We start from the raw sequence: 27,575 nt of genomic DNA, 5'->3' as shown, positions 1-27,575 counted from the left end.
TGCTCCAGGCATCTACCTGGGGCAGATGCTGCTGGAGGCAATGCCAGCCAGGTCCTGCAGCTAAGTACAAATCCTGCTGTCTTAGTGGGAAGCATGCAAAAGGCATTCTTTGGAGATGTTTTTATTCCAGATGCTTGCTTTCGTGTGAATAGCTTTTCAAACCCCCTCAACACAAAAATCCAATGGTGTATGTCTAAAAACAATGAATGTGAAGGGAACAGTTATTATGAAGCTAATAGCTTGTCCTCATTTCTCCTCTAAGTCACTCCAGGGGGTAGGAGGACCAGGAGCTGGAGAAGAGCTGGTACTGAGGGACCCCAGCCACACCCACCTTGGTGCACCTGGAAGATAATCCACAGCAGGTTTTGGGCTGTGCAGCGGTTGCTATCCCCATGCCTGCAGGGCCTGAAAAGATATCCTGGTTCCTGTTCAGTGGACTACCACACAGAGATGGACATAGCCAGAGCTCTAACGTGGTCCCTGGAGAGCAGAAGGCATCACCTCATCCAGTCAGTACAACTCAGATGTTTTAAGTATTAATTCTTTTTACGCTGGGGTCCCTGTTGCTTTTAAGCAATGCTTTTTTTGCATGGGATTAACCACCTTCCAGAGAAGTGCTGAAGACTCTGCTATCCCTTGACCCTCATCCACGAGCTGGGGATCAAGAGAGCTGAAAGAATGAGCCCCCCCGAGAGCAAATGTTAGAAAGAACTAATTTGGAAATAAATTGACTGAAAATCTTTATTGCCCAATACAGCATATGAAGTAAAAATAAAAGAGTAACACAAATGGGGTGGGAAAATTTTCATCTTGTCAAAAAATGACTTTTCTGCCTACTAAAATGTTTCAACAGATACATTTAGCCTCATACTGAGACAACTCAGAAAATACTTCCTGACATGGATAAGACTCCCCCCAATGCTCCTTATTTAGTTTCTTCTTTATAACCAGATTTATAACACCAGTCCCATGAAGATAGCCCTTAACATGATGATTAGGGCAGATTTATTATTCCAGCCTAGCCCATCTTCTCCCCTTTTTCCAGAGATTGGGTGGCATACAGAGCTGAGATTGATGGTCTGCTTAAGCATGCAGCTAGCACCAGTCTCAATTACTGAAATGAGCTACTGAGAAAAGTTTAAGAAGCCTCCCCATCCTTCTCATCATCTCCTAAACAGTCAAAACTCTCACACCAAGAGGCAGAGTTGGCCCTTCCTCGTCTCCCTGATGGTAGTGCCATCAGATTGCAGCTGCCCAGTCAGGTTCCCCTTAGAGATAACAGCCAATTAGAAATTTAAAGTGTGCCAGGGAGCTTCAAACTCCAGCACAGCACACATTAATGGAATCTCACACCACCAGCTGTAAACAGTTGTTCTTTGAAGTTTTTCTTCCCAGGGTACAAACAGACCAGTAATGACAAAAGGTGGATGGGCGGGTCAAGAGCAAAACTTCCACTGCCCGCAGCAGCTCCAGGTTTCTCCATAGCTCTGATGGGATCTGTGACTAGAAACCTAAAAGAAATGCACAGAGGGTGATGTAGGCTGCTGCAGGGGCTGGGAAAGCTCTGTTGTTTCCTCCTTGCAGCTGTGCAAAGGGCTGAGGGCTGCCAAAGTCTCTGTCTGGCCAGGGCACTTCTGGCAGTGTGCTGGGAAGAGCAAGCACCTGTACCCCAAGGGCTGACTGACAGACTCTGTCATCCATTGCAGCTGAGATGCTGGCCCATGCTGCTGGCTGTAATGGCTGGTCCTTCACCTTTTGGTTGGACTGTGAAAAAGTGCAATAAAAAGTACATTATTTTACGGAAAAAATAAGCTTTTCCCATCTCACACATCAAAGCTGCTGTTTTGCAACTCAGCCATGTTTACTATTGACATCCTTTCTCCTCTCTGAGACTCCTCAGAAGCTCTTTCTGAAAATCTGGCAAGACGACAGCTGATCTCACCAGGGTTGCATAGTTTTGTCTCTCTCCTTCCCTGTTATTGTAGATAATTAGGCAAATCTTAAACCAACAAAGCTCTGTGGTATTGACAAGGGATCTTTGGAGGTTTTCTCTCCACCTGGCCTTTTTTTCCCTACTGAACATCATTTTGAGTACACACAGGCTTGAAACACTCTTCATCACATGTGAAGGTGATTTTAGTGACTCCTGCAGCAGCAGGTCTCTGCAGTCCCGAGTCCTGCACTGCTTTTTCTCACCCAGTCCTAGTGCAGTGGAGTACCTGCCACTTGAAAAGCAAACGAGCAGCAGCTCCCTGAAGTGGGGAAACACCCAAGAAGATATTAAGAGGTCACAAACACAAGTATGGACACACAGATGTCCCTTGTTCGAGCCGGCCTTGCAGGGGAAGGACGGCAGCTGAGCAGCTGAGGCTTGGCCACTGTGCACCTCACTGCTGGGGACAGTGGCACTGCCATGCCACAGTGGGGGTGGAGGGCAGAGGTGGCAGTGTGAGCCAAGCAGTGCTGCAGCTCCAGTTTTAAATGCAGGCTCTTCAGCTGTTGCCAGCACACGAGGGGTTTACAGGCCCCAGCATCAGGAACAAACACGTCCAATCTTACATAACCCGTCCTGAGGGGCGTTGCCAAGTAAGCACAGTTTAAAATCAATTAGGCAACAGCATAAAATATTTAGCACTTGGCTGAGTGTTTCCACTTGCCCCTGCTCAGCATCCATCCTGGGACAGACACAGGACCTGTGGGAAGGGCGAGGAAGAGAAAGCAGCTGCCTTGGCACAGCCTCCCATTCTTGGCCAGGGCAGTCCCAACTCCAGGGAACAACTGGAGCCTCAACGTCAGCTTTCAGCTTAACTTCACCCAGCAGTGAGAACAAGTCCATACCTCTGACAAAATGCTGTGACTGTGGTTACAGTGCTGTAGCTGCTGCTTCTCTGAGGCCCTGCATTTCTTGCTGGGCCCAGATATAGGGTCAGCTGGGAGCTACAGCTCTCGGTGTCCCAGTGGAAACCATCTCCCAGCCTGGAGAGGGCTGGTGCCAGCATCCTACAGTCTGCTCAGGGGCCAGATTAATTCCTGGAGCAATGCCTTTAGATCTGATGTCCACCAGCAGCATCTCAGCTGGCCTGGAGGCTCCTCCAAAGCCTCTCCAGACACATCAAGCCTGTGCTTTCACTGAAGTGATTTTTGCTCTTCCTCAGGAACTATAAAGCTCTGAAGAAATCTGCCCTAAAAGAAGAGAGATTCTGATTAGGTATAACAAAGAAATTTTTTATGGTGCAGGTGTTGAACCACTGGAACAGGTTGCTCAGAGAAAACTTTTGAGGTCAGGCTGGATGGGGCTCTGAGCAACCTGGTCCAGTGGAAGATGTCTCTGCTTATTGCAGGGGGTTGGACTAGATGGCCTTTAAAGGTCCCTTCGGAGACCAACTATTGTGTGATTCTATGATTCTCTGAAATTCTGACTTCAGCCAAGGCCTGGAAATACTGAAACATACAGCTGAAAATTAACTTACCTCCCTTGGTGAAGTTTGCTTTAACACTGAAATGCCAGAGGACCAACTGGATAAGGCTGGAGATGAACACAATAGTCTTCCCCAATGAGTACATTTGGAGCAAAACTATGCTCAAGGGTCATTGGAGCAAACTGCAGACCCTCAAGTCCAAGGGAATTAGAGAAACTCATGATCCTTCAATGGGAGAAGTACTGTGTCCTACCCAGGCAGGAGTGTTAGGGAGTGACTTTAGGAGAATACTCCAGCTGATACTTCAGACACTTGGAAAATCTGTGTTTGAAGAAGCCAAGGCATAACACTCTCCAGCAGCAAAGCAGTGGTGGGAGGAGAAAGGCCAAGGCACACACACCATCAAAGTGCCTCAGCATTCTTTAAATTTGCCTTTGCAGTGAACATTTTCCTTGGAGGTTCAGATTTCAGGGATGGAAGACAACAATTTCCTCAGGATCTTTCCAAGATGCTTGAATACTTTCTCATCCCACCTGTTTAACTGGCCCTAAAAATGAGACCTTTGGATTTCAGTGCATCCCAGACAATTATTCTACTGAAATTCCTTAGCTTCCTCCACAAAAATATGAAGCAATGATAATGATGAGAGAAAATATGTTCAGACAGAGAAGAAAGATGGACCAAGCTTAAACCATTACTAAAGTACCTGAAATCAGTCTCTGCAGTCTGCATCCAAGTCTTTTGGCATATGAAAAAATGAGAATATGGGCACACTTCTGTTTTCATTAAGTGTAACAGTAGGCTTACTGTTCATATGTTTTAAACTTTTCAAAAAGTAAAGTTAGGATAGGATCATGGGTCATAGGATCCTTAGGGTTTCTTTCTGATGAAGAGCAGTCTAACCACATCAGCCATGCCAATTCACCCCAGCTGAAGCTGTTTTACATAAAATGCGAATGTCTTCTTCCTTGCCTTCTCTGTAGGTGTGTTGTAGTTGGAAATTCCAATAGTTTGAGGTGATAGGAGTATCACACAAAGCTTTGACTGACCACCTCTGAGGTTAGAATGTGCTGGACATAACAATTTGGATCCAGTAGCTTTGCCTTGTCAACTGTCTTAAGCAGCCTGGACTCATTTCTGCATTTTATATGCTGAGCATAATTTGCTCTAAGTTTTCCTCTTGGTGATCAGGAGAAAATTTCCCTGTGGGACCCTGTGCTGCATTTCCCTGGAGGAAAGGAGATTTTTGGACTGAAAAAAGAGGGAAAAGCCACCTTTTCAGTATCATTATCATTCATTAATTATGAAGCAGTGACTGCTGTAAATCCCAAAGCTTAGATTCTCTCTGCCTCCCCTGTAAGCATTACACAGAAATGTAAGAAAGAGGAGGGTTTCTGTCCCAGTGATTCCAGTAATTTATAGAATAGGTAGATTACAAGAGGTGGATAAAGCTGGCAGACTAATTGCTTGCAGGTAAGAGGCATTTAAAATGGAGACAAGGTATTGTGAAAGAGAGAATCTGTACTAACCAAGCAAAGAAAAATTTCCAAGACACCAATAAAAACTGGTGTAACATAGTGTCATTTTGTCAGTAGGAGAAGAAAGAAGAAGATTGGCAATGATCTAGTACCAAAAATACAGATATTTGGACTTCAAAAGTATTGGGTTATTCATCCGAAGTATCTTTAACTGGATAGCTCCATGTGGAATGTGGAAAGAGCTGTGAAATATGGAGGGTTCTTAATCAGAAGTTGTGATATTTCTTCCAAAAATATGCCCCAAAACAATATATGCCCTTACACACTGCAGTTTTCCATAAATGAAAAAGTGAGGAGTTGCAACACCTAAACATTGAGGAGAAAGGTCAAATTTTCATTTTGGAAGCCAAAGTTCTCAATGAGAACAAACACCTGCTGAAAACAAAGAGAGAACAAAACCACAAACCCCCCAAAACCTCAAAGAATTTCTGCTGAAAAGCAATTTTAATGGAAAAATTTGCCATTTTTAATTCAGGGCCAGATGGTGCCTGCAAAACTCAGCCTTGACTAAAGAAGGGTATAAAACTCTACCTAAGAAATGAAAAAAAAAAAAAAAAAAAAAAAAAAAGGAAAAAAAAGTTCATCTGGAAGAGATGGCTGTAGAACATGCACACATTTTTTGCAACCACACAGTAAGATGATGTATGTCTAGTACCTCTGGCAGTTTGGGATGCCACAGAAGCTTAAGAACTTGGGTCAGACTGAAGGAATGTATCCAAACGTGGCCAGGAAGGCAAAAAGCTGGAGGGCTTGAAAGGGGAGGACAGGGTGATGAACTCTAAATCAGCTCTTTTCCTACCCAATTAATTTCTGTCAAAACAGATCTGTGAGTATTTCTGGTAGGTTTGGGTATAAAAGGAATAGCATACAGGGTGTATCCATTTGGAAGAAATCACTAGCATGTTACTAAATATTTAACCTTCCAAATTTAATCTGTTAAATCTGCTGGGAGCAGATTGTTTGCAGTGTGCTCTGGGAGCGGTTCCAGGTGAGCAGTGACTTTAGCCCTGCTTGCTTACCCTCACTCTGGGGGAGAAGGGACAACATGAAGTGATGAAGGGTTCGAGTTCTTTTTCAGCTCTCCCTTTTTAGAATGAATGGCTCTGTTTCCCAACTGGTTGTAAAACCAAGTCACTGCAGTGTAGCTGTTCTGATTTACACCAGCTGAAGGCCTGGCCTCCAGTTCGGAGGAAATGGGCTGCCAGTTTAATTACTTCATCCCTGGTATGGTATTAATAACCTGGGAATAAATTTAATGCTGCTAAGTAACAGCAACGCTGAAGATTTTGTCACATGCATGACAATTAATGTATGGTGCATGGTATTTCTGCTCCTCCTGAGTTCCTTTTTAAATGATGCTCCCTGTGATTTGAATTTCAAAGAGTACTTCTCCTAGTATTTCTCGTTATTGATGGTGACTGCTCGAAGGAGCAGCTCAGTGCTGCTTTGTTGGCTCATCAGTTTTGATTCCATGCCCAGATGCTAAGGACAGAAGCATGCAATTAATTTGGAAGCACAACTCTTCGCTGATTTCAGCTGGGAGACTTTTCTTGAACACCAGAGCCCCGACATGTCCCTGTCTACCTTTAACATTGTCTTTACATGGAAAATATCTTCCTTTTCCACTATAGATCTCCTTTCTGAGAAGGGATCTCAAAATTCTGCTATATATACACAAATATATATTGTAATATGCAAAGAGACCAGCAGAGAACAAGCTGTAGGTGATCCCCTCATTGTTGTAAGGAAAAAGAGGTCTGGTTTTTTGGGACACTGATGAGTAAGGTGAAAAGGAAAAGGAGTTTGGCATCCAGACCTCTTCCCATGAACAGGAAGGCAAGAGACAAGAATCTGCTTTTTTTACCAAGATCATGCCTTTTTTTCCCCCTGGAATCATAGGGGTCTTTGAGGCTTCTGAGGAACTTTCCTGTACAGATCCCGGTGCTCTGAGCCTGGAAGTTCTGGCTAAGTTATGACAAGTGGAGCATGTCTGCCTCAAAACATCTCCACAGTCAGAGCAGGATGCCATCTTGGGAGCTAAGGCACTAGGAACACAAGCTCCTAGGCTTTCTGCATCACACAGGACATGCAGAGAATCTCCAGAGTACCTCTAGGGTTATTTGTTAGGACATCTGCTTTGGGTAAAACCTGTCCTCTCTCTTTAACAGGTACTCCATGTGAAAAGAACCCTCACTCATCATATATAAAAGACAGGTAAGCAAAGGGAAATTAATAAGAAAGATAAATTTATGTTCCCCTCTGCAATTCAATCAGTTAATTCAATGAGAATTCCTGGCAGCTAGGTATTTTTCAGCCAGATGGATTAATTCTTTTAGTGGATCTAGTGCAATGTTGTGCAGTATTCGAGCCATTTCTCCTCAGCTACACTGCTTACAAACCACCATGTCCTATCCTTCTCACCTGTCTCCTCACCTTTGCCCTTCCACAAGCTTTCATATCAGTAGCTTTCTCCTCCCCACCAGGGAAATCTGATTGTTCCTCATGGAGCTATCTCCAATTTTCACCAGCTTCTCATTCTTGCTCTCTCTCATGTTCAGGACCTTCTCCTGTCGTGTCCAGCCATTTTCCATGGTCTGTCTGGGTAGACAACACTGAGGGCAGGTCCTGTCAGTGCCTCCATGCCTTAACAGGTCTGCAGGCTCTTGTCAGGCATCCTGAGGAACAGTAGGTTTGTGTCCTTAGCATGGGAGGTGCAGCAGGAGACTGGAACTGGAAATCTGAACTCCTCTTTATTTTCACAGCCTGTTAGTGCAGAAAGAAAAAGGCATTTTCTTTTGGTTTTGCCAATACCAAAGCATTTTTCTAATGTTACAGGACAGGCACTGGCTCGTTTAAATCTGAAGGATGATGGAGAATTTGGAACCCATCATGTCCTTTGTGCACAGCTGCTGTTGAGGCTTCTAAGCTATGGGGCTTCACCCACACTGTGTAGGCTGCAGGCAGCAAGAAAAGAGCCTGGCATTCTCCTTAAATCATAATTGCCAAGGTGGGAATCAGACACAGAAGGCTCAGCTCAGCATCCTCCTGCTTCCAGACACTGCTCCCAAGAGTTGTACCTCCCCCAGATGACTTGTGTTGAGTCCTTTGACACTGCCTGGATGATCCAGAGCTTCTTCACGTGCCCAAAAATCTTTAAGGGAGTGAACCAGCTCAATGGGACAATCTGCAATCAATTTAATTTAACTTTATCTATCAGCAATTAATTTAATCCATTAGCATGCCCAGATATAAATCCAGGTCTGAGATCCCCTACAGGACTAGGTGCCTCCAACCCCGCTTTTACTGTCCTGGCTACCTGAAGTACCAGATTTTTGGAGAAAGGACCATGCTTATATACAGGTCCCTACATCCTGGGTGCCTGAGCAATCCACAATGGGTCGAATTTCATGGCACTCAGCTCCAGAGAAGTGTCTGATTTCAACAAAGCAGTTTCACAATGGATGAAAAGGCACTTAAGGTGAGGTGCTAGATAACTCAGGAGATCCTTAATCACATCCAAGAGGAACCTTTATCATCTCAGATATTTGTCGGACTCCATTCAAGGTCTGTAGCACCTAAATACTTCACCAGTGGTTGGTTCTGTCCTGTATAAAAAAGTCACAAGGTGGCCTTGGCATGTTTTCTGTCTGACAGATGGCCACATCTCAATTAGCACTAACCTGTGCCTTTCCTTCTACCTCCAAAGGCCAGTGCAAGGCAGCACAAAAATGACACAGTTCCCTCTCCCTTGGAGGTGCCCATAGTGGTCAAGAAGCCACCTTTTGGACAGGAAAGCACTGGTGCCAGAACTTGCTGTAAGGCTTCCTGGAAGAATCCCCAAAAGTTCAAACACAAGAGCTGTATGCAGTGAGGCAAGGCACAGATGGCAAAATAAAAGCAGTGCAGGTTTTTTCTGAGCCTCTGAGTCTCTCAGCTCCTGGACATATGAGAAACGGGGCCACTTTGGCTGAATTCAAGCAACTTGTCTAAGGCAAAGGAGATACAGACAACCCCTTCTGGAGACTGGAATCTATAAAATGTTAGTCCTGTCCCACTTTTCCTAACAGGTCCCTCCAAATTAATTTAGCACCAGATGCAAAGACCTCTTTCATCCTCCTGGCAGATAATATCTAGCAGCCACTCCTGGTTTAATTAGGCAGTGATTGTGCTTAGATTTTCCCTCTGTTGCAAGTAAGTATGCATATCCAGTTTATAAAGAAGAGTTCAGAGCAATGAAACATTTGATCTTGAGCTAAGCTACATCATTCACTCAGCCAAAAAATTGTATCTTTTGCTTGTCGATTTGCTGTGAATACAGAATGAGAAAAAAACGTGCTCAGCTTGGCTTAATCCAAACTCTCATTTTTATTCTGGTTTCAGAACCACCAGCAAACAAATCAACACAAACTTCAGCACCCACACAGCTCAGCCACTCCAGTTAACCAATTTTTCTTTCTCGGAAAGTTAAAAGCACTCCTGGCTATGCCTTTGGGGTTGGATCCAATTACATGGAAAGATTCATTTTGCCTTTGGCAAGAAGAAATTACAGATTTTGGGCTATTTCCTGATTGCTCTGTTCCATCACTCTGAATTATAATCAAGCTACATATGGTTCATACCATACCAATAATTCTGGTGCCAGGATTTTTGACTGACAGAACCCACAAGACAAAAGCCCTGCACAACGTGGAGCACAGGGTCCTTGGGCCTAGTTGTGCCCTCTGAGTGATGAACAATTCTTTGGGTATTGTAGACCTGAAGGTTATTATTTTTATTCTGGTTCATTATCACTGTAAATACCAGCTCTCAGCCCTTCTCCTCCAAAACCTTCACCTTTCCATCCCTCCCACCTCCTTCTGCTGGCTTTGCACCACAGGAAGGTTTAGCAGAAGGAATGCAGTGAAAGATTTAAACTGGGTGGGTTCTTCTGCTAGAAAAAGGAGGTTTCTCTGTGGTGATCTAGAAAATCTGGGTTCCAGTCTTGTACCGAGAACAGGCAGGAGGAGTAGCACTTTGTCTATCCTCTCTCTTTCCCTCTGCGGTGATAGGTGGTGCTGCTGCTCTTCCTACAGACCAGGAATGCACTTGCAAGGCACTGTATTTCCATTTGCTTACTCGTGGTGTCCTGAGCATGCATCATATCCTAGATTCTGACTTTGGACAGCTGAGGACCGCAGCGTAACGTGACACTCTCACAAGCATTTCAGCACATTAGCAGATGTACCAGCTAAAGATTCTCCTGAAATCCTCCTGGCTACCACAAAGGTCTGTTCTTGCAGCATTGGATGTGTGGCTTCCAGACCAGGACTCTCCTGCTCTCACATTGCAATGGTTCCCACATGGTTTGGCCCTGAGGCTTTCACAGCAGTTCTGTCTCCAAGGACTCTCCCAGACAGACTGCTGAGGTGGTGCAGAGCACCCAGGGGAGCAAAGATCAGGACTGTGTGACTCCCCATCCAGGTGCTTTTCCTCAGGGTGCTTCCACTGAAGGCAGTGGCCAATTGCTGGGTCAGCATCAGTCCTGTGACAGCCCTGGTCAGAGTGATTCGTGGTGAAGTGATTTCCCTGAAGCTATAGTGACATGTGCCTGCAAAGTCTCATCCCTTCCTTGACTCCTGCAAACCTCCATTTTGTAAGAAGAGCTGTTTGTACATCTCTGGTCATTTCTGCTGCCAGGCAGCATTTCCTTTTTACATCCTGCCTTGGTGGCTCCCAAATCCCTAACTCCTCACAGACAGAAACTGAAGGACCTTGGAGGCTCCCAAGCCATCATGGGCTGCCCTGCTCCAACAGCCATCAGACCCAAGGGAGGGGGACTTTTCTTCCTCCCCAGCTTTGCCCCTTTCAAATATCATTTCGTGCTGCTCCCTGTCAGTGCCGCGCTTTGTGCTTCCGTTTGCACAGAAGCTTTCCTGCTGAGGTGCATCTCCATCAGCTGTGGAGGAAAGCACCTTTAGAAACAAAAAGAAAGGGTTAGTTACCACTGCTAGACACATAGCATGAACCCCCCAATTTCTTCCCACAAGACACTGTGAAATGTGCTGGCCCCATGCATCAAGGATGCATTGCACAACCTGGTATTGAAGACTGACAGTGATGCTGCTGCACCTGAAGAGAAACCACCAAATCACAAAGGAGCCTGCTGCAGTTCACCTGCCTCACCACAAGCCCCTTTCTATTGCTATTTGAAGAACTTTCTCCAAAAATCAGCAGGGTACCAGTGAGCCGCAAATATCAAAATCAAATCAGGCACAGTCATCGGCTTCCCAGCAAAAGCAACAGGACAATTTATGGCAAATGTAGTGCAATAGGGAAGTGGCATAATTAACACTAGTTAATTATGAGTTAATTAGAGCATTGGTAGATTCTTTGGTGGTTTTGGGCAAGAGAAGAGGCTGATTACAAAAACCAGCAAAATATGCCCTGGTCTGTAGCAATGGTTACAACCCCTGTCATTGTTGGTTTGTGATTGCTCCTCTACTTAGATTTTCTTGGTTCTGCTGCAAAATTCAAGTAAACCAAATGGCTCCTGATTTCCTCATGGGCACAGGGTCCCGTGGTCTTCCCAGACTGAAGGAAGGATGTGCTTAGTTTGGTGTGGGGAGAATTGTAAAGGTGGAGTGTTAGAGAAAATTCTTACTTCCCTGGTGTCACTGAACCTCACTTTGATAGCATCATGGAAAAAAGCACATTTTGGAAGTGTTAGAAGGAAACAAAACTGCCTGGAAGCAAGAAAATTTGACTTGATGATTCAGAAATCCCTTCCCCAGTCCATTCTGTATAAATGAATTTTTTTTCTTTAAAAAAAATATCCTAACAAATCTTTTTGGTTTCCCCCTATTTCACAAATACATTTGGTCACTAAAAACCTGTATTTCAGCCAGAATTCACCATCCATCCAAACTAGCTGGTATCTCCAATCGGTAGCAGTGATGATTGATGAATTTGCACTGTAGGAGCTGAAACAGCTTTTGTTGCAAGCCAACCCCCCTAAAGTTAAGTCCCTGCACAAGCAGGATGGAACGACCTAGAAAGTGTTACTTGGTAAAGGTATAATGAATATGAGTTAGAGACTGCTGTTCTCAAGAAAGTATAGGTGAAAAACACTCTGGAGAATCAGGGTGATCATAATTTGGGGTTATTTCTTTCTGCTAATTATGTATGAATTGTCTCCCAGTGCCTGTTACATTAAGGAAGAAACTCTTTTCTCTAAGATATAAAGCCTCCCTGCAGTCCAGATCAACTCAGGAATTAACGATGGACCAGATATTTAGAAGGAGACAAAAATGTTCTGTGAATACCACTAGGATATACTAAAACAAAGTGAGTTTGGAAGGCCAATAAAATGTTGTGGAAGAGCAGAAAACAGGGCTGGAGAAAAACCCTAATATGGGCTCAAGTTAGTTAATGTGTGTTTTAAATCTTGAAGGTTCTCCTTAAGCAAAGATTTTGGCACGGCTTATTTTGGGAGTATGAATAACAAATGATAAGCAAGCAGCAAGAGGAAAAAAAGCCTTAACCCAGAGAGGTGGAGGCAACAAAAATGCACCAGGGCTTTATGTCCTCGTGTCTCTCTCCCTGTAAAGGCAAAGGAAAGCGGTGATCTAAACGGGACATGTGATTTCCCAACAGCATTTTGAGCCGTGGATGCTGAAGCATCTAGAAAGAAGTGGTGACAGAGACGCTTTTAGGCAAATGACTTGGCTAGCAGGCCTGTTGGGAATGGAAAGAGGAGTGAATGAACACTGCTTACCCCTATTACGCAGGATTATTAGGAAAGCAGGGAACACCCCTCAATGCCGTGGGATGCAGCCCAGTGTGCTCGTCATTACGCTGAAAAATAAACCACACGAACAATTAAAGTTCTGCAGACCTGCCGGAGCTTCCCCATCGCCTTGGGGAGCTGTGCCCGGCTCCGTGCTGGCAGTCCCTTGTGGCCGGGGGAGCAGTCCCGGGGGAGGGCAGGGTGTGGGGCAGCCGGGCTGGGGCGAGAGAAGCGGTGCCCGCGGAGGTTCGCTGAGCTCCGGTGTGCGGGGGGAACAGAGGAGACTTGGCTGGGAGGAAGGCCTAGAGAGGAGGAGGAGGAGAGGGGGGTCAGAGAGGGGAGGGTTTTGCCATACTCACCCGGGGCGGGGGTTACACACCGAGGGACGGGAGGCTGTTCCTGCTGCGCCGCAGAAGGAAAGTTGGCCGCGCTGCCGCGCAGGGCTCGTTCTCCTGCCTCTCTCCCTCCGCCTGCCTCTCTCTCTCTCTCTCTCTCCCCCTCCCTCCCTCATCTTCTTCCTCCTCCTCCTCCCGAGCCCACAGTGCCGCCGAGGCGGTGCAGGAGCGCAGCCCCGTCGCCGCCCGCGCTGTGCAGCCCCGGGCCCGGTCCCCGCCGCCGCCCCCGCCGCGGGGATGCTGCCGGGCGGAGCGCCCGGGCGCTGAGCCGCCCCTCCGGCCGCGCCAGCGGGAGCACCGCGCCGCGGGTCACCTTGCAGGGAGGTGAGTGACCCCCCAGCCCACCCTGTCCCATCCCCTCCGGGCAGCCATGCACCAAATACCCGCTCCGCCGCATCCTCCGGAGCACGGAGCGGAGGCGGGGGCACCGCGGCTCCCGCAGCCGCCGCGGCGGAGGGACTCCGGGGGGAGCGCAGGGAAGCGCGGGGGCTGAGCGGGGCCGCCCGCAGAGGCGCTTCCCCGATGCCCTGCGGAGAGCCCAAATTACCGTGCCCGGTCTTGCCCTGCGGGGTCTGGGGGGAGAAGAGGCTTTTCCAGTGCCGTGGCGAGATTGGGAGCATCGGAAGGGAAAGTGCGCGCGGGGTTCTGTTTTTCCCTTCCCTCCTCTTCCCCATGAGGAATCCCATTTAGCGCACTGTGGCAGAGCAGCTTTCCTCCCAGCTCCCGTCCGCCCTGCCAGCCCAGGGAAGGGGAAGAGGGGTTGTGCAGGGGTATGTGGGGGCAGAGCCCGAGCCGGGGGCAGGCGGAGGAGATGCTGAGCTCCTGGCAGCCGCAGATACCCGTTCCCCTCTCTGTCCTGCTCCGGAGAGGCGCCGGACTGAATTTCTTTTCCTTCCTATCCTGTAGTGTGAGAGCAGTGAGAGCTAAGTTGGACAAAGGGATGGTTGAGGCAAGGAGACAGCAGTGGTCCCTGCTGTCAGTGGCAGAGGGGTGACATTGGGTAAGTCCCCATACCTGCCACGTCCTTCTGGGTGGGGTATCCGGGTGTCACTAAAGCATCCCGCAAGGGGTCAGTTCTTCAGTAGGAAGAGGCTGGCAATGCACTGAGACCCTTCTGGAATTGTCACTCCAGGAGTACAAGCCTTCCTGGAATAGGATCGGTAGCACTCCCTGGTCAGGAGTGTGCTGTAGGGGGAGAGGTGCAAGGGTCTGTGTGGGAGTGGCGGTGGTGGTGGGGTTTAAACCCCCTCGGATAGAGCATGGAGCAGGGGTGGCAGGAGTTGCTCCAGAGAGCAATCTGTTGAACTGTGCCTTCAAAATCACTGGAGGGAGGCTGTAGCCTCCATGTGTAATGAAAGAGAAAGAAGCAAAAAAAAAAATCTAAACTTTCCGATAGATTAAATATTCAAATTGAAATTAATTAGACATTAATGGGGTGTAAACAGAGCATAGCAACAATTAAAAGATGCTTTGATAGTGTTAAACTCAAGATGATGCATTAATTGGCACATAGAGGGGGATTTTTGTGTATTCTAAAAGGCAGTCAGAACAGAGAATACACTTTTCTACATTCATGTATTTAAATTAGTCTTAATTATGGTTAATTAACTGTCATCTTTAAAGTAGTTGCATGTAGATGGTCTGTATTAATTTCAAATTACCTCGCTCCTAAGACAAAGACTGATTTTACTGGACAAGGTGACATTTTATTGGCAGTTCTGGTAACTACAGGTCATGCCAGGATGTGTGTAGGATAAATTCATTTGCGGGAATTAAATGAAGTCTCCTCTCATTAAGCGGGCAGGCAGATGTCTCACAGCACTGGTGCCACACACTCTGGAATAAATCTCACACACAGAGGAGGGCTCTTCCTTATACAAATGCAGATGTAATGCAGTACTGGGGTACACAGGCACCACCACAACCCATTTAACTTGAGGAAGGATGCTCTCAGGATTTAAAATGCTTTTGCTTCTGAGGAGAGTATTAGAGAAAATGAGCAACATGGTTGGATAAGGTTTTTTTGTCTTTCTTTCTACTGCAAATTCATATCTGCAGACAGCTGTAAATGCTTCCAGGAGAGTTTTTTAATACTGCCTGTGTGGTTATTAAGATTGCAGATTACATGTGTGGTTTTTAAGAGTCCAAATTTTGTCATCTTCACTTTGAAGACTCAAATTTTTACAGGTTATTGTTTGTATGGTGCAATTGGGGGGAAAAAGAAAATAACTGCAGAGGTGCGCACAGGAGAAAAATACTCTGTGTGTTCATAGGCTTTGCTTTGACAAGCATGAATAGTGGCTGTGTGTAAGTGTCTGAATACACATCCTCCAGCTATCATGTCAATTGTTTCTGAGTACCCTTTCTGGGGCAAAAGCTGGAAACTACTTTGAGTCATGGGATCACAGCAAAATGCTTCTCTACAGATGTAGATGCCTGTGACCCTGAGGATTCACATGGAGCTGGTCTAACCTGTAGCACCTAAGAATCAAAAGATTCTGTGGTTTAAATTTGGTGCTACAACATCAGAAGAGTGACAAACTGGTTGTTTTCACTGCACAAGCAAAGACTGCATTTTGAAGCGGTGGTGCAGTGCATGAGTGGTGTGAGTCCATGCATGCCTTTAGCAGTGCCAGTTTTACACCTGGCATCCCTAGGGATGTGCATTTGTATGTGTGTCTCTATAAAACCTGAATGTGCACAGTTCCCTCATTTACCAAATCCGTGCTGTATTTCTGTCCTTACGCTTCGAGGCTTCACTGAGGCACGAGAAGAATGAACTGATGCTTCACACCAAGTTGGCATAATTCTACCAGAGGTTTGATGGGGTTTGTGTGCTTTGGTTGAGTGCTCAGACACCTCAAAAATCCCCAGGGAGAACAAAGAACTCTGAAATGGTGTTTGCAAAACAACAGAATCATAGAATGGTTTGGGCTTGAAGGGACATTAAGATCAGGTAGTTCCAAACCCGCTGCCATGGACAGGGATGCATTCCACTAGCTCGGGTTGCTCAGAGCCCATCCAACCTGAAAACTTCCAGGAATGGGGCATAATCAAATAGTTCAGCTTCTTGAAAAGGGACCCAGGAAAAGCATCCAGCCTGGTGTCAGGTCCTGCAGGACAGCTGTGCTCAGTGTGCTGCTTCGGGGCATCTCCCACCTGCAGTGACTCTCCCAGCGGGTGGTGTCCCCATGTCACCCACCCAGCTTACAGCTCCTATCCTTGTGCTCTTTGCAACAGAACAATCTCCCTTCTTCCAGCTGCATGTGGCTCACAAGATCATGGAGACAAGGTTGTGTTGTGGATGTGCTGCCAGCCCAAAGCCTGTGCAGCCTCTCCCACATAGAAATCCCTGAGGTCCTATATTCCTTCTCCTCCCAGAGGAAAGAGGGGATAGGATTTTTCTTCATGTTCAGACAATGCCCTGAGTCTAATGGGCATTAGCACTATTCTTTTCCATTCTTGTTCCTGCAGGGAGGGGTGAGTGAAGGGTTAAGAAAGGTCTGTAGAGGTCAAGCTATGCCCCACTGATGCTACTGCTTCATTTTTCCCTGCCTGCTGTGTCTGCCTCCAGCTACCACTCTCGCCATGGCTAAACCACTTACTCTGTAAAGCTTTTGTCCCACAGTGTATTCCTGGCTCTGCAATTTTTCTAGAGTCTTATGGAGCACAGATGATTTTATGGCCCCAGAAGCGGCTGTTTGTTCTAATCATCCTTGCCCAGATGAACTGACTCTGGTAATTTTACAGTGTTCTTCTGGCAAAGTGACTTACAGCCCTGGGGTGCTTCGCTTGGGGCAGGAGGTACAGAAACTTCAGTTTTGCACCAAGTTTGCACCACCAGGCTGTCTTCCTGTTCTGGCATCTCTTTGTTTTCCATTTGTGCTTCAGGAATACCTCAGGTCCAGCCTGGAGCACAGCACTGGGGGTTTACATGCAGAGCAAGTGTGAGGCTTTGCTTCCTGCATGCAGTGTGGGAAAGCAAGCAGAGCCAGATGAGGAGGCTGTGTGTGAGAACTGGGCTCTCTGGGGGCTTGGCTGCCCATCAGGAATGAGACTGGAGTTAATAGGGCCACTCCTGGATCCGCATTTGGGTGTTCCTGTCTGTGGGCCAGCCTGGTCACAAACATAGTTAAACAGGGATTTTAGGTCCAAGGGGAGGCACAGGATTCAGCCAGCAGGCAGACCAAGAGGGCTTGATGATGTTGCTGTTCCTGGGGGAGACTCTCAGGGTTCTTTTGGAAGCTCTTAAAGTAAGAATCGCTCCTCAATGCCTCAACCTCCCCAGTTTGAAATGGATGTGGGGAGCTCACAGGTGATGCTGGATACATTTGGGGTTCTATGATGGTCCTGGTCTGCTGTACTGGGGAGCCTCTGGAAAACACAGCAGAAAAAACAGGGTCAGACTTCCTGACTGCTTTCACTCTGCAGAGTAATTGCCAGAAGTGGTACAGGTGTCAAGGTGCTTTTACACTGGTGCCTTCCACAACAGCCAGGTTTATTTACACCACAGCAAGATGCTGTATGTCAGGCCAGTTATTTATTATCTGAAAAGTGCAGTGAATGAAAAAAGTTGTGAGTTCAGACTGAACCCCACTAAGAATTAAGGGTGAAAAATTTAAGTCGTGAAGGAGGATTGCTACAAAAGTCTGAATGTGTCTTTTTTTTTCTTGGAGGCAACTTGAGGCAGAGTGAATTAAAGCCAGCTTGTTCAATTAAAAATAAATAAATGAAACATAACATTTCATTTTAGCTCAGGCAAAGTGCTTCCATCTGCTCAAAAGGAAATACTTTGTTGCAGGAATAACATTATTATGTTTTAGGTCAACGCAAGGTAATTCCTCCTTTCTTCCCCACTCTGTTCTTTGGTTCAGATACTGAATTAAGCAATCACTTATTCAGGCAGATATGCAGATGGTAATTGTTTTAACATATATCTCTGCACAGGCAATCAGGAGACCTGGATTTTATTTCCAGCTTTGTCTTGACATGACCTTGGGCACTTCAGCATACTCCAAGTTCCCTGTTTTTAGGAGGACAGATCACATCTCACAGTGGATTTGCTGCATATTGGCAATACTAAAATAGCATGGAGGTCTTTTTAATTCCACTGTTAGCAATGAAACATTTAGCTATCACTAATGCATGCATTCCTAATTTTCCCAGTGCGAGTTAGTTGCACTGCCTTATGAAACTCCCTGTAGTCTACTTAATAGGGCAAAAGGAATTTCAGCTGCTGAAATACAGCATTCCCTTAAAACAAAACCTACTTTAATAAGCCCAGCTAAATCAAAGAAGAAAAACACAAGTGGGAAAGGGTTTTTTTCCTTCATTTTGCTGAATGTTTCACTTTGTAATCAGCATTCCAGATTCATACATTGCCTGTGATTTCTCTCATGCAAAAGGTCCGTATTACGTGTTGCAGTTTCTAAATGTCTGGGGTACCTCAAACCGTGCTGAAGCCTATTGCATTGTCCTTTAGAAACTCCCTCTTACCTGAAAGCTCATGCCAGGAAATCTGCAACTTCCTTTCTTGATGGAGGGCTTGACTGCTCTTCAAGAGATCTTTCTCCCCTCTGCTTTCTCAGTGCTGGCAGAGGGGAAACCAGCGTCAAACCCAGGGCCAGTCTGATAATCCTGAGGTTGAATCAGTGTGCTGGTGGCACAAAGGGTCACTATTGTCCCTTCTTGCCATTCTGGTGATTCAGAATGACTGAGTGGTTGGCTGAGGGATTTCGGAGCAGTACATGTCTTTTGGGGAGCATGGGAGACAGGTGGGAATCTGTAAGGATCAGAGGATTAGAATCATAGGATAATCAAGATGAAGGAATCTTAGGAGGTCTCCAGTTCTATTTCATACTCCAAGAAAGGTCAACTGTGGGATCACACCACGTTCCTCAGAACTTCATTGAGTTGAGTCTTCAAAACCTGCAAGGATGGAGACTGCAAAACCTCCCTGGGCAGCTTTTTCCTCTGCTTGACTGTATTAATGGGGAAGAGATTTCTGCTGGTATCTAGTACCCCCATGCAGAAGTACACGAGTTTTTGAGCCATTTTTCCTGGCTGATGACCTGCCAGATCTGCAAAGCCTTAGGCTTTGACAGCAGATGGGGACTCTGCCTTCAGCCTCACTTGCCTTCGTCTCCAAGTGTTCTTGCCAATAAACCAGTCTGCTGGGCTGGTGATGCTTTGTCTGTGTGGATGAGTGTCCTTCTGCTCTGCTGTGAGGACACGGTCGGGGCTTTTCAGCCATAGCCCAATGTTTCAACTGTATGGTTTGTTCAGAATTCAGGGGTTTTGAATTCAGAGTTTCCCAACTGCTCATTCACACAGGACTTTGGGTGCCTGGCAAGGGTCTCAGAAGGCTGAAGAACCCTTAAGCTGTGTAAAGTCCCATGGAGAGAGGAGGAAGACAGCATCCTGCCAGGATGAGCGAAGGAGTTTTGGGACGGTGAGCAGTAACAGAGCTGGCTTCTGCTCCTTGTCTGCTGGAGGCTGGTGCACAGCATTTAGCTGTTCTCTCCTTGCCCTCCCTACAGCTGGCATTTCTCTGTCTCACACCCTCTGCTTAATTAGTTTGTCAGGCACTGGCATCGTTGCAGGAGGCTGCAGAACACCCAGCAGAGCGTAGCTCTCATTGCAGCTCCTCATTGTAGCTGGGCTCTGCTGTAACACGAGTGATAGCTTAATAAACCACAGCATTGCAGACTAAAGATCTTGGCACTGCTTGCAGCTTCTTATTAAAATAAGAAAGGGGGAGGGGGGAATGCAAGAAATTGGAAAGAGTGAAGGTTAAAATAATTAATTGACTCACTTTTTATAGTAGACTGGGGTAAAAATGTCTAACCCCAAGGTAAACATTAGATTGAAGGTTGATATATTGATTAGATATATCTATCTGTTAATAACTTGAACTTGGCTTTTCCTTGTGGTTCCAGTCTCAAGTGTGAAAATGCAGAATTATTTCTGGTTGGCCTCAGTACCAGTCAGTGATTTGTGGGACAATTAAAACCGTGCAAAGACAGAAGAAACCTGAATCCAACCAATTAAAATTAACTCTGCATCTTGAAGCAGACTGAAAAGCTTTCTTATTTCAAGAGCTCTGATGGATTTCATTTTCCTGTCAACATCATTCTGAAACCTCACTGTGGTCATAGGCAATAAGAGCTTTTTTCTGCTTTGAATGTTGGCTCTCTGCAGAGAAGGCACCCTCCAGTTTCCTCAGGTGGTCTGTCAGAGGTTACCTGCCCTGCCACTGCCATCCGGGGATTCTGGGTTGCAGGGAACCTGGAAACTGGAGCACTCTTAATTTTAGGACTGTCTGTGAGTCACAGACATGTGAGCCTGGCCCAGGCCATGTCCATGAAAGCCCCTAGTGAAAGTGGAGTGACTGGATCCATGTCCAAGGGGTACCTGCAGGCAGGACACAGGCTCTGAGCCCCTGCAGAAGCACAGCTGCCTTTTGCCCCCAAGCATCACTTGTGACCAGGTGCCACTCTCTGTCACACCTCCATCTCAGCCTGGGGGATTCCATTCCAGGGAGTAATACTAATGCAATTATTTCTTTCTCCCCTTTTTTCCTGTTAATATATCATACCGGAAAGGCCTGAATCTCATCAGCCTCTTCCCATTGAGCAATACTCTTGCAGGGCCAAGAACATTGGGTCAGGCTCTGGTAAGGCAGGCAGCCAGCTACAGATTAAAATGCACCTAGGGTTAAACCATTTTCCTTGATTGCATGCTGCCATCCACATCTCCCTGCTGACCTTCCCTGAGGCATGCTGGCTGCACTGCTGTGTGGGACTCCAGGGAGGATGTCCTGAGCAATGGATTATCCCTATTATCAGAGGAGCTCTGTGAGAGAAGGATGCTCCCTGTCTTGTCCTTGCCTCATTTTGGATGTTTTCTTCCACTTTTTGCCCGTTACCAAGGGAAAAGTGTCACTCAGAATCTGCAATATTGGTTTACCAGACTGGTTTAAATGCACAGAAGGTAAGCACCTGCCATATAGATGTTTAGATCCATGGTAGGACTGAGCAACAATGCAGCTCTAAGGCATGCAATAAAACTGCCCTAAAATGGCATTTCCCTGAGCGCTACTTAAGCCAGACTTTGTTGGAAGGATGTGACCACAGGGAGCTGCAAGGCCTGACCCAAGTTTTCCAGCCATTGATGCAGTGACAAATTGTTGACCTCTTCATGTATTTCTCTGGGAGGGCACTTGTTTGATTGGTGAATCTTCCTCCAATTTCTGCTACACATCTGTGGCATATTCCTCCTGACCACTTCAGTTTGCTTGACAGGTGGCAGGGATAAGAGTGTTTGCAAGAGGGTTTGTGGTTTTTGGGAGAAGTCTCTCTGGCTTCAGCAGGGTTGATGGCTGATGTCACACATCGGAGGAGTTCTGCATTTTCCAAGCCAGCTCAGGAAAAACTGAGCAAAGCCTGAGAAATTACTCTTTAGTTGATGAGTGTTTCTCATCTTCTGCCTGTGGGGATTCATTTACTTTCTTTGGGGGAGGTGGGAGGTTGTTGGGAGCAGGAGGTAGAAGTGGAAGGTTTGTGGTCAAGCAGCTGGAGGCCCAGCAGAATGCTTCTGCTATCTGGATTGCACGTGTAACTTCCATGGGATCTCACTGTAGTGGGTTTTCTCTTCTGTAGCTTTCCTGCTGGTTCACTTTAGAGAAGCACTGAACTACTTGACAACGCGATAAAATGGGGCTTTTGCATGTTAAACCAAGAGCTGTGAATGTAAACACATCAGCACACTGGGTCCGGCTCTCTTGGATGTGAAACAAGTTTCTTGCTTAATTGGGGTGCTCTCAGCAGTGGTTTCAATACCTCCTGCATCCAAAAGAGAGACTGACGGTATTTGAAGTCTGGAGTTAAGAGGAAATAACATTGGGCTTTTGCTGGACATTGCTCTGTTAGAGGTTGTCTGACATAAAAGAGAACTAGAGAGAAAGCACTGAGTAAAATAATTACATATATTTATGTGTTTGTGTATGTCATTCTTGGTTTCCAGACAACACAATGGGGACAGGTAATCCTACATTAATAATTTGGCCTTAGAGGATCTGGTATGAAGAACTTTGAAGCTAGTAGCATGTCTGTAATTTCTATGCTCTTGCCCAGAAACAAACCCCTGAATTTAGTGTTGCTATAGCCAATGCATCAGTATTTCAAAAGGCGTTTTCCTTTGGCTACACCTGAGAAAAATGAGCAGCCTGATGAGGAAGTGGTTGGGCTGGAAAAAATGGGTTTTCAAGGGGTAGTAAAGCACTTGCCAAGGGCAAAGGGTGCAGACACCAACAGGTGAACACAGCGCCTGCCCATTTTTTGCAATTGCAGATTTCTGAGAGCTGAAAATGGTTCTTTTAGGATCTTTTGTTGTTGTTGTTTTTGTCTTTTTTGGTTTTTTCCCCATCTCTTATCAAAGTGTTTGGAGGAAAGGGACGTTGTCCCCAGGATGACAGTTGTGTACCCGTAGGAGGCTGGGAGCAGGCAGCAAAGCCATTCTCTGGTGGGGTCCATCACTATCAAGACATTTCACCTCATCTGCTTCTCTACACCCCGTGGATGTGGGGCAGGCTTTTTTTGCCTCTCTGGGTGGGGATATATTTGGAGAACTAAGTGAGAGTGTGCACATATGTGGGGCTCTGTTTCCTATTGAGATGATACGGAAAACAAACTAACTGGAGTCCCTCAATTAATTGCCTTTTTCTTCACCTTCATTTCTGTTTCCTTTCTTCATCAGGAAAATGGGAGCCACTCACCCAGCGTGAACTCTAAGGCACAGCAAAGTAACGGCCACTGGTCCCACTGCCTCGGACACCTCCCAGTATGGATGGGTTGGTTGAGCAGAACACCGTGCTGATGCACAGTAAGATCAGTGAGGCTGGGAAAAGGAATGGTTTAATTAACACAAGGAACTTAGTGGCAGAGAGCCGCGATGGTCTGGTCTCTGTGTACCCCACCCCTCAGTACCAGAGCCACAGAGCAGGCAGCCTGTCCTCTCCGAGACGCCCAGAGAACGGCAGGAGTGACCCCGTGCAGCAGCTCCTGGACCCCAACATGCTGCAGCAGACAGTGGAGTCTCACTACAGGCCCAACATCATCCTCTACTCCGAGAACGTGCTGCGCTCGTGGGGCGAGAGCCTGGGCTCGGAGTGCTGTGAGACGACCTTCATCGAGGAGCGCTCGCCCACCAAAGACAGCCTGGAGTACCCTGACAGCAAATTCATCGACCTCTCTGCAGACGACATCAAGATCCACACCCTCTCCTATGAGGTGGAGGAAGAGGAGGATTTCCAGGAACTAGAGGTCAGATGTCACTTGGGATATGTGGGGAAGGCTGGGAGGAGGAGGGCAGGTTTGAAATTAAGGGTACAATCTCCTAGAGCTTAATGGCAGGGGGTCAGCTGCTTTTCATATCAGCTGTATCACTTTCTCCTCCAAGTAGGACAATGAATGATCACCCATCTTTATTTGTTGGGTAAAGTCCCAGATCTGTGGATATCAGTGGCAATATTCCCACTGGCCCTAATGGAGATCAGCATTTCCCTTCTGCCTCTGAAGGGGCTGGTCAGAAACAGATGAAGAACCACGTGCTTAAATGCTGTGTAAGGCTGGGACTGGGAGCATCTGCCTACCCACATGGAGCCTGTCTTACTCAGCAGGCCAACATCATTTCTTGCCTTCACCTTACTTGAGCAGAATGTTTTAAATTACTGGCTCAGACACAAAACATTTCTGTCTCTGAGTGAACGCAGAAACAGAAGTCTTTCAGTTTCAAGCTGCAGTGAATCCATGCCTCTGAAATAAATGACATTTTTCTGATGGAGCGAAACACTTCTTTAGACCCAAATACAATATTTTCTTCTGGAGTCCCGTGCTTCATTGATTGCTCACTGTAAAGTAACAGGGAAGACTATGGAAATCAACTTCATTCATTCTAAAATGATGCATTTTTTTATTTTAACCAGAGGCCCAAGTGTGGCAGGGATTTATGTTTGCCAGTGTTTGTGGGAATGGAGGGTGAACATAATGCTGCTGATCTGGAAAGTTTCTCCAACATTGGTCAGAGACTCCTAACCTAGCAAAGACCCTCTGGCTGTCTAGAGCAAAGCCATACCTTCAAACATGAATGTCCCAGCTGAGATAGGGACACTGCTCATGCTTCTCTGTTGCTGTGATTTTTTCGGTTAGGACCAAGACCTAACAAGCTCTAAAATGTCTATTTTCACCTCCTGTAATACCAGTGTCTCACCCTGTGATCAGCACACGGGAAATCCAGCAAGAGCCTGATTTCCCTTTTATTCTCTTTTCTCTCTGTATTGATAAGGTGGGAAGAGGGAAGTGTTTTTCCCAGTGCGCGCCACTAATGCAGTATTCAGTGCCTCCACAGGGAGACAGAAAGCTTCTCTCTGAAGCATGTGAGAGTATTAGCTCAAATCACACCCTTCCACAGAATTTCCAAATTGACCGTGGGAAGTATAATTTCCTTAATCAAAACAAAATTCCTGGTTGCTGTCTTTTTGCCCCGGTTTCTCTTGTGCTGTAGTGACACAAGTGACTGCAGCACGCATGGTGTTGTTGACACATCTGGCCTGACATTCAGGCAGCAAATAAAAAGTGTCCCTCTTGGCAATTCAAGTCAAGAAGACATTCTTAAGCCAACTTTTGGAGAACGAGATAAAAAAAGGCTGGGAAAATGAGCAGCATAAGGAAAAAAACCTCTTCAAAATTGTACTGGAGGAACTTGATCAGCTTTTCACAGAGAACATTTCTGTCTTAAAAACCAGCTGTAGAACTTCATCCTTCCCTGATTTTAAGGGGAGAAATGAGACAGTAAATGTTGGTAACATGCTCTGGCAGTGTGTGCATCCTTTTCCCTGGCTTCTTCTTCTTTCTGACCTGTTTCTCAGGACTGTAGCCTCCTGAGGTCAAATGTGGCAGTTCTTAAATGGGTATAGTGCATCTGGAATCACAGATTCCCAGTCTCAATTGACCCTTTGGAGTGATGCTGTGCTAACAAACACAGAGGTGCATGGACAACCACCTTGAGCTATGTGTACAAAGTACTCAGAATAAGAAGACATTCACAAAGTACACACCACCCATGGATTGTCCTCTCCATCAAAATGTCTCCTCCACTAGGAGAGTGGAGCAGGGGAGGAGAAAACAAGGCAAGGTTTGGATAAGGACCTGGTTAGCTGGAAACGCTTTCCTGGAAGCCTCTGCTTTGAGCCCAGGATCTGTCTCCATTGCTGTGCCTCCTGACCAACCCTGTGCAGCACTGTGATTTTCACACTTTTCCATGAACTTTTCCATGATCCCAAACGATCAACCTGCTAAGCAGCTGTTTTCAGCAGGAGGTAGCTCAGCATGGCAAAAAACTTCCTTTCTAGGAAGGTCTAAATTCTGCAGATGCAGCTGGTCATGAAGAAGGATGGGTAGGAGAGGAGAGATTAATTTGACAGCACCAGACCAGAAAAAAATGTGGCTGCTGTGTTGTGCTCTTTAGGGTTCCCATGTGGACAGAGGCTGTGTCTGTGTGGCCAGATGCCTGAGGGCCTCCTGGGCTTGGCTAGAACACAACTTCATTAGAGACCTAACTTCATGTGCAGAGACTCTGGAAATGGAAGAAAACGATTGAAGGACAAGCAGTCACTGAGTAGGTGAATGAACCATGCCAGATTGTTAGCTACACAAAAACAGCACCTGAATCACACAACACAAGTGTGTCCCACTAGAAGGAGTTTTTTCCCTGCCAGTTACTGACAAGAAGCAGATGCTTTTTTCAGGTTACTAATAGGTGGGATGGAAAGAGTGAGTACCAGGACTGGGAGCAGAAGCTGGAAGGAGAACAGTGGAAGAGGGTGACACAACAGAGGTGCAAATTTTGCTTCCCCGCTGTGAGAGGCCTAAAGGGTTTGAGTCTGCCACTGAGGGTGGCACAGGACATTGCTGTGTATCTTGTCACCTTGACTATCGAGCCATGGCTTGTCAAGGCATGGAAGCTGTAGAGTGTCAGAGCAGATCAGGGCTCAGTTCTTGTTTATTATTGTAACATGTCTGCTTTGGCACTTCTTTCTGGGAGAAAACTCTAAAAAATTAGCCCCTTTTTGGAAACATTGGCGAAGAGGGGAGCTTTGTGCAGAAGAGCTCTTTTCTGTTGAAAACTGAGGGTTTCCTCCTGTTCTCCACGTGTCAGTGCAAGGCAAGTGGAGTCCCAGCTTGAGCATCTCTGTAAAATGCCTTCTGGAAGACACATCAGCCATGTCAGTCATTGCTCTTCCCCCATGTCTCCCTGGCACTGCCTGCCTTGTACCAGAATGGCTGCCTAGGGTTTTTCAGGATGGGTACTTAATTTCCTAGAAATGCCAAAAAATCGATCTCATCCCTTTGCAGTGCGTCCCCCCCCATGTCAATGCAATACTTTCAGCAGGGACACATGCAGAAGATGGTTTTATTGCAGGTCAGACTGTTTCTGACATGATTTTCATTTTGAAAAGGGTTGGGCTCTTGATAGCCAGAAAGGTTGCTGTTCTCTGGCAGAAAACTTTGCAGTAGAGAAAGGTTCTGACAAAACACTGCTATTTTGATTGATTTGGTTTTGATTTTGAAGAATTGACCAAGCCAAGCTGCAGGGTTTGCTTCTCTGTTCGCTGTCATCCTCCTCAGGATGGGTCTATCCAGCTCTAGGACAAGTTGCTGGGAAGGAGACACCTTCTTACCTTCCCAAGCCTGGGGACTCTGAGGAACATGGGAGATGCAGCAGAGGAGCAGGAGACATCCTAATCATGGGTCGTACCCTGCAGCAATGTTTAACCAACTTACTTGTTGGGATTTTTTACTGGCAGTGCTTCTCAGGTCCTGGTGGAGGGTTGTTCAGTGTGCCTAAGAAAATCATAATTGTCTGGAGGGAGAAACATCTCAGAAACAGCTCTCATTAGCATATAGAGCCCTGCTTTTCTCCAGCAATTACCAGGCATGAAAACAGAAGGCTGCACATTCTGCCAGGGCTTTAAACTTCTCTCTTCCATGCCCATCCCTGAAATCAAATGATTCCCTATTTAGGTATCTCTGGAAAATTTATAAATATCTTATGAGTTCTTTACGCCACAACTAATAGACAGACAACTTGTCAAATGTGGCGGCAGTGAAATATGAAATGAGTTACAAGATGAAATACTCTCCTGTTAGAGTTCATGTGCCATCTTTTATCCAAAAATAGCATTTGTCATATTATACTCCTGCTCGTTTCCCTCCTAGCCACTAGGTAGATTGCTTATTTAGAGAAACCCAAGCTATTCATGGCAGCGAATTAAATTATTCATATACGTCGCATAAAAGAATACCTTGGAGCTCTCTCTTAAAATCCTCTTACTTTTTCTCAGCATCCAGCAATGTCTGAAACAATCTCTAAATGCAAAATAAATATGTTCTGGGAGAGA

At 46.2% G+C, this 27,575-nt stretch overlaps 1 protein-coding gene and 1 long non-coding RNA gene across 6 annotated transcripts in view; one reads left to right on the top strand and one right to left on the bottom strand.

Annotated features, from left to right (window-relative positions):
• Nucleotides 1–723: 723 nt before the first annotated feature.
• On the bottom strand, nucleotides 724–13,880 carry LOC116441330. Of its 3 annotated transcripts, XR_004239033.1 has the most exons (5): nucleotides 13,082–13,306; nucleotides 12,711–12,790; nucleotides 3,471–7,720; nucleotides 2,839–3,183; nucleotides 724–1,764 (listed from the first exon to the last, which is right to left on the bottom strand). It is a non-coding gene; the product is annotated as an uncharacterized LOC116441330 (long non-coding RNA). The 3 variants fall into 3 exon arrangements; XR_004239034.1 differs by lacking the exon at nucleotides 13,082–13,306 and adding an exon at nucleotides 13,665–13,880 and having other exon boundaries at nucleotides 2,839–7,720; XR_004239032.1 differs by having other exon boundaries at nucleotides 2,839–7,720; nucleotides 13,082–13,307.
• The window catches only part of SYNDIG1 (synapse differentiation inducing 1), a 49,088-nt gene continuing 34,827 nt past the window's right edge, over nucleotides 13,315–27,575 (top strand). Inside the window, exons 1-2 of one of the 3 annotated variants that reach the window (XM_032103087.1) lie at nucleotides 13,315–13,441; nucleotides 22,874–23,439. In XM_032103087.1, coding sequence (XP_031958978.1) covers nucleotides 22,960–23,439 — 480 coding nt within the window. In that variant the 5' untranslated portion in view covers nucleotides 13,315–13,441; nucleotides 22,874–22,959. Of the gene's footprint in view, nucleotides 13,442–14,032; nucleotides 14,118–19,471; nucleotides 19,569–22,873; nucleotides 23,440–27,575 lie in introns of those variants that run through there. The other 2 variants (XM_032103088.1, XM_032103089.1) reach the window with 2 other exon arrangements.

This window comes from Corvus moneduloides, chromosome 3, assembly GCF_009650955.1.
Source record: "Corvus moneduloides isolate bCorMon1 chromosome 3, bCorMon1.pri, whole genome shotgun sequence".
In the NCBI taxonomy this organism is placed as follows: domain Eukaryota; kingdom Metazoa; phylum Chordata; class Aves; order Passeriformes; family Corvidae; genus Corvus; species Corvus moneduloides.
This window is presented reverse-complemented; position numbering and strand designations above follow the sequence as displayed.